This window comes from Oryctolagus cuniculus, chromosome 1 (genome assembly GCF_051225735.1).
Source record: "Oryctolagus cuniculus isolate XC-2025 breed Fujian yellow rabbit chromosome 1, ASM5122573v1, whole genome shotgun sequence".
Taxonomy (NCBI): domain Eukaryota; kingdom Metazoa; phylum Chordata; class Mammalia; order Lagomorpha; family Leporidae; genus Oryctolagus; species Oryctolagus cuniculus.
The window spans coordinates 517,480-526,789 of record NC_142867.1 but is presented as its reverse complement, the minus strand read 5'-3'; the positions used below and the strand labels follow the sequence as shown (position 1 = coordinate 526,789).

The 9,310-nt window shown below is 62.2% G+C and overlaps 1 protein-coding gene across 1 annotated transcript; it reads left to right on the top strand.

Annotated features, from left to right (window-relative positions):
• The first annotated feature begins 2,578 nt into the window (after positions 1-2,578).
• Positions 2,579-8,041, top strand: LOC127485635 (uncharacterized). The gene is made up of 5 exons (XM_089323643.1): positions 2,579-2,638; positions 2,875-3,049; positions 4,353-5,603; positions 7,145-7,247; positions 7,433-8,041. Exons 1-5 carry the CDS (start codon positions 2,579-2,581, stop codon positions 7,605-7,607), a joined length of 1,764 nt encoding a protein of 587 aa, XP_089179769.1. The 3' UTR covers positions 7,608-8,041.
• The last annotated feature ends 1,269 nt before the right edge of the window (positions 8,042-9,310 follow it).

Sequence of the window (9,310 nt, the reverse complement as noted above, 5' to 3'; positions counted from 1 at the left end):
GGCTCCTACTTCTCTCAGCACTGCCAGGACTTCTGTCTCTGTGGTGTCAACCCCATCCCACACATCTCCCGAACAACCGACCACAGCCCCACCTACCACCTCCACCACCACCACCACCACCACCAGCAGCAGCACAGCCCCAACAGCCACCACCAGAGAGACTGTCTCTCTCACCACCCTCACCACCTCGTCTGTACCCAGCAGTCCTCACACTTCCTTCACAACCCCATCCCGCACCACCGTCCATGCCTCTACCACCGCACACACCACGGTTCTCCCGACATCAACACCCGTCCAGTCCACCAGCACGCTTCCTACATCCTCAAGCCAGGAGACCTCACTGCCCACAAGTTCTCCCTCGCTGTCCACTGCTTCGGTCACGACCACCTCTCACGAGCTGACCACTCCGACAGCACCAGAGACCACCTCATCCCCATACACCCCCACGCCCCCTACTACCACCCTTAAGCCAACTCGCCCCCCACAAACAGTGCCAGTCTCCACTGCCACCACCACACTGACCACCCAGGCTCCTACTTCTCTCAGCACTGCCAGGACTTCTGTCTCTGTGGTGTCAACCCCATCCCACACATCTCCCGAACAACCGACCACAGCCCCACCTACCACCTCCACCACCACCACCACCACCAGCAGCAGCACAGCCCCAACAGCCACCACCAGAGAGACTGTCTCTCTCACCACCCTCACCACCTCGTCTGTACCCAGCAGTCCTCACACTTCCTTCACAACCCCATCCCGCACCACCGTCCATGCCTCTACCACCGCACACACCACGGTTCTCCCGACATCAACACCCGTCCAGTCCACCAGCACGCTTCCTACATCCTCAAGCCAGGAGACCTCACTGCCCACAAGTTCTCCCTCGCTGTCCACTGCTTCGGTCACGACCACCTCTCACGAGCTGACCACTCCGACAGCACCAGAGACCACCTCATCCCCATACACCCCCACGCCCACCACCACCACGCCCCCTACTACCACCCTTAAGCCAACTCGCCCCCCACAAACAGTGCCAGTCTCCACTGCCACCACCACACTGACCACCCAGGCTCCTACTTCTCTCAGCACTGCCAGGACTTCTGTCTCTGTGGTGTCAACCCCATCCCACACATCTCCCGAACAACCGACCACAGCCCCACCTACCACCTCCACCACCACCACCACCACCAGCAGCAGCACAGCCCCAACAGCCACCACCAGAGAGACTGTCTCTCTCACCACCCTCACCACCTCGTCTGTACCCAGCAGTCCTCACACTTCCTTCACAACCCCATCCCGCACCACCGTCCATGCCTCTACCACCGCACACACCACGGTTCTCCCGACATCAACACCCGTCCAGTCCACCAGCACGCTTCCTACATCCTCAAGCCAGGAGACCTCACTGCCCACAAGTTCTCCCTCGCTGTCCACTGCTTCGGTCACGACCACCTCTCACGAGCTGACCACTCCGACAGCACCAGAGACCACCTCATCCCCATACACCCCCACGCCCACCACCCCCACGCCCCCTACTACCACCCTTAAGCCAACTCGCCCCCCACATTCAGTGCCAGTCTCCACTGCCACCACCACACTGACCACCCAGGCTCCTACTTCTCTCAGCACTGCCAGGACTTCTGTCTCTGTGGTGTCAACCCCATCCCACACATCTCCCGAACAACCGACCACAGCCCCACCTACCACCTCCACCACCACCACCACCACCAGCAGCAGCAGCACAGCCCCAACAGCCACCACCAGAGAGACTGTCTCTCTCACCACCCTCACCACCTCGTCTGTACCCAGCAGTCCTCACACTTCCTTCACAACCCCATCCCGCACCACCGTCCATGCCTCTACCACCGCACACACCACGGTTCTCCCGACATCAACACCCGTCCAGTCCACCAGCACGCTTCCTACATCCTCAAGCCAGGAGACCTCACTGCCCACAAGTTCTCCCTCGCTGTCCACTGCTTCGGTCACGACCACCTCTCACGAGCTGACCACTCCGACAGCACCAGAGACCACCTCATCCCCATACACCCCCACGCCCCCTACTACCACCCTTAAGCCAACTCGCCCCCCACAAACAGTGCCAGTCTCCACTGCCACCACCACACTGACCACCCAGGCTCCTACTTCTCTCAGCACTGCCAGGACTTCTGTCTCTGTGGTGTCAACCCCATCCCACACATCTCCCGAACAACCGACCACAGCCCCACCTACCACCTCCACCACCACCACCACCACCAGCAGCAGCACAGCCCCAACAGCCACCACCAGAGAGACTGTCTCTCTCACCACCCTCACCACCTCGTCTGTACCCAGCAGTCCTCACACTTCCTTCACAACCCCATCCCGCACCACCGTCCATGCCTCTACCACCGCACACACCACGGTTCTCCCGACATCAACACCCGTCCAGTCCACCAGCACGCTTCCTACATCCTCAAGCCAGGAGACCTCACTGCCCACAAGTTCTCCCTCGCTGTCCACTGCTTCGGTCACGACCACCTCTCGCGAGCTGACCACTCCGACAGCACCAGAGACCACCTCATCCCCATACACCCCCATGCCCACCACCCCCACGCCCCCTACTACCACCCTTAAGCCAACTCGCCCCCCACAAACAGTGCCAGTCTCCACTGCCACCACCACACTGACCACCCAGGCTCCTACTTCTCTCAGCACTGCCAGGACTTCTGTCTCTGTGGTGTCAACCCCATCCCACACATCTCCCGAACAACCGACCACAGCCCCACCTACCACCTCCACCACCACCACCACCACCAGCAGCAGCACAGCCCCAACAGCCACCACCAGAGAGACTGTCTCTCTCACCACCCTCACCACCTCGTCTGTACCCAGCAGTCCTCACACTTCCTTCACAACCCCATCCCGCACCACCGTCCATGCCTCTACCACCGCACACACCACGGTTCTCCCGACATCAACACCCGTCCAGTCCACCAGCACGCTTCCTACATCCTCAAGCCAGGAGACCTCACTGCCCACAAGTTCTCCCTCGCTGTCCACTGCTTCGGTCACGACCACCTCTCACGAGCTGACCACTCCGACAGCACCAGAGACCACCTCATCCCCATACACCCCCACGCCCACCACCACCACGCCCCCTACTACCACCCTTAAGCCAACTCGCCCCCCACAAACAGTGCCAGTCTCCACTGCCACCACCACACTGACCACCCAGGCTCCTACTTCTCTCAGCACTGCCAGGACTTCTGTCTCTGTGGTGTCAACCCCATCCCACACATCTCCCGAACAACCGACCACAGCCCCACCTACCACCTCCACCACCACCACCACCACCAGCAGCAGCACAGCCCCAACAGCCACCACCAGAGAGACTGTCTCTCTCACCACCCTCACCACCTCGTCTGTACCCAGCAGTCCTCACACTTCCTTCACAACCCCATCCCGCACCACCGTCCATGCCTCTACCACCGCACACACCACGGTTCTCCCGACATCAACACCCGTCCAGTCCACCAGCACGCTTCCTACATCCTCAAGCCAGGAGACCTCACTGCCCACAAGTTCTCCCTCGCTGTCCACTGCTTCGGTCACGACCACCTCTCACGAGCTGACCACTCCGACAGCACCAGAGACCACCTCATCCCCATACACCCCCACGCCCCCTACTACCACCCTTAAGCCAACTCGCCCCCCACAAACAGTGCCAGTCTCCACTGCCACCACCACACTGACCACCCAGGCTCCTACTTCTCTCAGCACTGCCAGGACTTCTGTCTCTGTGGTGTCAACCCCATCCCACACATCTCCCGAACAACCGACCACAGCCCCACCTACCACCTCCACCACCACCACCACCACCAGCAGCAGCACAGCCCCAACAGCCACCACCAGAGAGACTGTCTCTCTCACCACCCTCACCACCTCGTCTGTACCCAGCAGTCCTCACACTTCCTTCACAACCCCATCCCGCACCACCGTCCATGCCTCTACCACCGCACACACCACGGTTCTCCCGACATCAACACCCGTCCAGTCCACCAGCACGCTTCCTACATCCTCAAGCCAGGAGACCTCACTGCCCACAAGTTCTCCCTCGCTGTCCACTGCTTCGGTCACGACCACCTCTCACGAGCTGACCACTCCGACAGCACCAGAGACCACCTCATCCCCATACACCCCCACGCCCCCTACTACCACCCTTAAGCCAACTCGCCCCCCACAAACAGTGCCAGTCTCCACTGCCACCACCACACTGACCACCCAGGCTCCTACTTCTCTCAGCACTGCCAGGACTTCTGTCTCTGTGGTGTCAACCCCATCCCACACATCTCCCGAACAACCGACCACAGCCCCACCTACCACCTCCACCACCACCACCACCACCACCACCAGCACAGCCCCAACAGCCACCACCAGAGAGACTGTCTCTCTCACCACCCTCACCACCTCGTCTGTACCCAGCAGTCCTCACACTTCCTTCACAACCCCATCCCGCACCACCGTCCATGCCTCTACCACCGCACACACCACGGTTCTCCCGACATCAACACCCGTCCAGTCCACCAGCACGCTTCCTACATCCTCAAGCCAGGAGACCTCACTGCCCACAAGTTCTCCCTCGCTGTCCACTGCTTCGGTCACGACCACCTCTCACGAGCTGACCACTCCGACAGCACCAGAGACCACCTCATCCCTATACACCCCCACGCCCACCAGCAGACCACTACCAGCTACAACCGTCAAGCCTACAAGCCCTCCACAAACAGCCCCACTATTCACTGTGTCCACCACTGGGACCACGGAAGCCCACAGCTCACTCAGCACTGCCAGGACCTCTACTTCCTTCTCGACACAGTCATGGTCCAGTTTCTCGTCTTCTGCAACGCCTGTGACAAGTCCTGTCACCAGTCAGGTTTCTGTTCCTTCTGGCCCTCCTTCCTCTACTCTCTGGCCCACTTCTTCTCTCCCCTCCTCCGTGCCCACACCACACCCGTCCACATCTTCTGTGTCTTCTGCTGCCCTCTCTAGCTCTTCTTCCTCCGAGGCTCCTCCCTTGTGGTCAACCACCACTCACAGCCCAGCCTCCTTGTCTCCGTTTCCCACCACTCCTCTGACTCTGTCCTGGCCTTCGTCCATTTCAACCTGGCCATCTTCCTCAGTTGCCTCCACTCACATCAGTGCCTCCGTTTCGCCTCCTAATACGCCATCTTTTCCCTCATCTGCTTCGCCTCTCATCACCACTGTCCTTGTGTCTTCCACCCCATCCCATGTCCCCCCTTCCAGCCCTGTGGACTTCCTGTCCACACCCAGGACTACAGCCAGCACCCCGCTTTCCACTGTATCCTCTCTGTCCACCACGTCCCAGTCTACCTCCCTCACCTCCCAAGCCCCCACACCTGGCCTTGTGTCATCCACTTTGGGCGTGACGGCCATCCCCAGCACTCCAGCCGGAAACTTCACCACCCTGCCTCCTGACGCCAGCCCGTCGGCCACCTCCACGCTCCTGACCAGTTCCGTCTACTCCAGTGGGAGCTCCCCTGCTCCCACTGCAGGGTCCTTCTCCACTGGAAGCCCCTGGGTCTCCTCTGCAGTCTCATCAGGTCAGTGTCATTTCTGCCACTCCCCACAACACCTGCTGAACGGCCCTCTCCGCTCTGGACAGCACCCAGTCATCTCCAGGACAGTCCACACTGTCCCTAGGCTGCCCAATCATTGGGTCTCCTTAGTGACTTCCCTGGACCTGCTCCCTTCTCTCTCAATCTTATCCCTCTCCCTGCAACTCCCACGGCTGAAGCAGGCACCCAGGAGCCCCCTGCCCCATTCTGGGTCTCTGTTCTTTCCTGCACCTGGCTCAGCCTTGTCCCATGTCCCTGCTGTAGTCATACCCTCCCCTCAGGGCCCCATCCCCTGCCCCAGGTTGCCTTCCACCACCACCCTCTGGGACGCCTGGCAGGAGCTCTGGGGCTTCCAAGCGCAACCCGATGCGGGCTGCAAACGGGACAGAAGTGCAGGCCAGTGTCCCAGCCAGGTGGCTGCTGGCGGCTGCCTTGGACTAGGGATGCGGCTGCCGCTCACCGCAGGCGCTCACTCTGGGTTTCAGAGCCTCCACCTGTCCTTGTGCCTGAGGACATGGGCTCCCCGCGCTTCAGGCTGCCGCTGGGGCCCTTTCACGCCATGCTCTGTGCGTGCCCTTCCCGTCACTCTGGGTGCTCCTTACTGGGCACCCAGCCACAACCACCAACAGCTCGCAGCCTCCATCAGGCTGATGGATCTTGGTTTGAGTCTCTGCATGAGATGCGGACTCGGGTGCTGCTGGGTGTTTCGTGGGAGGAGACCCCCCACGTCTCCCACCCATCTTCCTGAGAGGCAGAAGCGCAGCAGGCGGGCTCCACAAGGCTGTGGGGACTCAGCCTGGCACAGGATGGGAGGGGCATACAGGCAAAGCCCGCTTCTTGGCCTGGGGCAATTTCTCGTAAATTTATTTCAAAGGCAATGTCACAGAGAGAGAGGGAGAGAAGGAGAAGTCTTCCATCCACTGGTTCCCTCCTCAAATGGGTGCAACAGCCAGGGCTGAGGCAGGCTGAAGCCAGGAGCCGGGAGTTCCATCCAGGTCTCCCGTGTGGGCGGCAGAGACCCAAGCACTTGAATCATCTGCTGCTGCTTTGCCAGGCGCATTAGCAGCAAGTTGGAGCAGAAACAGAGCACCTGGGACTTGAACCGGTGCCCATAAGGAACGCCAGCATCACAGGCAGCAGATTAATCCACTGAGCCCCAAAGCTGGGCCCCACACGGGCAGTTTCTAACGCCAGCGTGGCTGTCACCTGCCTCTGTCCACCTGTTCTGCACTGTCCCCGCGCCCATGCTGCCTGTCACAGTGGTGGCCCACACTTCAAACCACCCCTCCAGGAAGGAGCCCAGACCAAGGGACCTACTCCAGTCTTCCTCGACCAGTGAGACCGTCTCCCCTCTGGGGATACTGGTGCTCCCCTAGCAGGCACAGGCCCTGCTCCTGGGCAAAGCTGTGGGGTCTGGGCTGTGGGTGAGGGGTGTCACTCTGGGTGCTCTAGCAGCCAGTGGGTTCCTCCCCTCTTTGCTCAACTGCTGCACCCAAGCTTGTCTGACAGCCCCTCCTGTCCCCCAGGGGTGTGCAGTGTGCGGGAGCAGCAGCAGGAGGTCACCTACAAGGGGTGCAGGGCAAACGTGACGGTGACCCGCTGTGAGGGCGCCTGTGCCTCCTCCACCAGGTAAGCTCCTGGCCCGCACACCTCCCATGCTCCCACCCGGTGTCCTGTGGCCACTGCAACCTTGGGGGGTGGGGGGGGCAGGGCGGGGTCAGCCGCAGAGTGCTCCTCCTCCAGGGCGGAGGAGGAGGGCAGGGGGCTGTGGTGCAGACACCCTCCTGAGCAACCTGACCCCCGCTCCCTGGCAGCTTCAACTTCGAGAGCCAGCAGGTGGACACCCACTGCAGCTGCTGCCACCCAGTCAGCTCCCACAAGCAGCAGCTGGAGCTGCCCTGCCCAGACCCCAGCGCACCGGGACAGCCGCTCCTGCTCCCCCTGCAGGTGTTCACCAGCTGTGCATGCGGCCCCTGGAGCTGCGACTAGCGCGGACCAGACTCCTCGGCCACACGGCCTCTGGCCTGCAGTGCCTCAGGAGAGCCCTCAGACACGCATCACCTGGGGCACCTGCCAGGCCGGACCCCCACCAAGCAGAATGAGGCACAAACCACCGGCCCTCCTGGGTGCACACACGCTTCCTGCTGGCCCTGTCCTCTGCCCACCCTCACTCCCAGCCTGAAGTCCGCGCAGCAGACAGAGGAGTCTCCAGCAGACCCCTGGACATAGTAGTCAGGCTGTGAGCACCTGGGCATGACAGGTGGGGCAAGAGGCACAGGCAGGCCCCAGAGGTACCAGATGAGGCCTCCCCAGAGCCATGGAGGGTGGGGGCAGCAGGACAGCAGCACCCAGCCCAGGCGGGCAGGATGGCAGCCAGCACCTGTGGGTGATTAAATTCCAATAAACTGGTTCTTGACAAGACACAGAGGCTGACCCGTGAGCACTGCCTGTGTGACACCAGCATTGCCGCCGGGGTGGGCCCAGGCAGGTCCGGGACAGGAAGGGATGCCCCTCTGGTCTGGGGCCCGTCCCTCCCCAGGACTGTTCCCAATATCTGGTGAAGGCCACCCTCCTCAGAGACCCTTCTTGTCCACACCCACGGCTGGCTCACGGGGAGCCCCAGGCAAGGGCCACCTCACCCCTGCACACTGCAGACCTGGGGTGCACTCAGCACTAGGGAGGCCCAAGGCTGGGGAGTGTTCTGGAAGGCTTAGCCACACACCGGAGACGGACGGTTGGACCAGGAGTCACTCTTGCTCCCAGCACGTGCTGGAGGACTGGCTGCACCAGGCAGATGGCTCCCTGCACCCTTGGTGCCCGACACTCCAGGCAGCCCCTGGGGCGGGGCCGCGAGGGCTGGGTGGGAAGCCCCCTCCCCTCGAGACAAGGGTGCTCACACTTGTCTATGCAGAGAGGCTGCCTGCTGACGGCCCCTGGTGTGGTGCATGGGGGGCCCCTCCAGCAGCCCCTCCTCCACCCCACTGCACAGAGCCCAGCAGGAGGCCGGGGCCTGGCATCTCGTGCATCTGGGCTGCCACCCTCACCTCCCAGGGTGCACACCGAGGCCTCTCTCCTCCAACTGCACAGACGCAGGTCTGCACCCAGGCTGCAGGGGTGGCCTGGACAAAACCGACCAAAGCTGCAGGTCCTGAGCAGAGCCCTGGGGGCAGCACAGCCACGGGAAACCCAACAGTGAGCGAGGTCCTCGCCCCCAGAGCCAGGAGCCCCCCCACAGCACTGGTGCTGGGAAAGGCACACAATTCAGCACGCTCCCAGCTTCCAGACGGAAAGTGCACCCAGAGCAGCCAGTCAGGGCTGCAGCAAATGTGTCCCTCCCTGAGTGTGTGAGGACGCCTGCAGGACAGCCAACAGCAGTGCCCGCCAGGCATCGCCCCCAGGACAGCCAACAGCAGTGCCCTGCCCCAAGGGACGGGGAGCCCCCCCACAGGCATCGCCCCCAGGACAGCCAACAGCAGTGTCCCGCCCCAAGGGACAGGGAGCCCCCCCACAGGCATCGCCCCCAGGACAGCCAACAGTAGTGCCCCACCCCCAAGGGACAGGGAGCACCCCCCCCACAGGCATCACCCCCAGGGCAGCCAACAGCAAAGGGTCGGCCTGGCCTCCATGGAGCCAACACTGCTGCCCCAGGGCAGACACGGGCCTGGAGAACGGTGATTCTGAACCAAACTTCG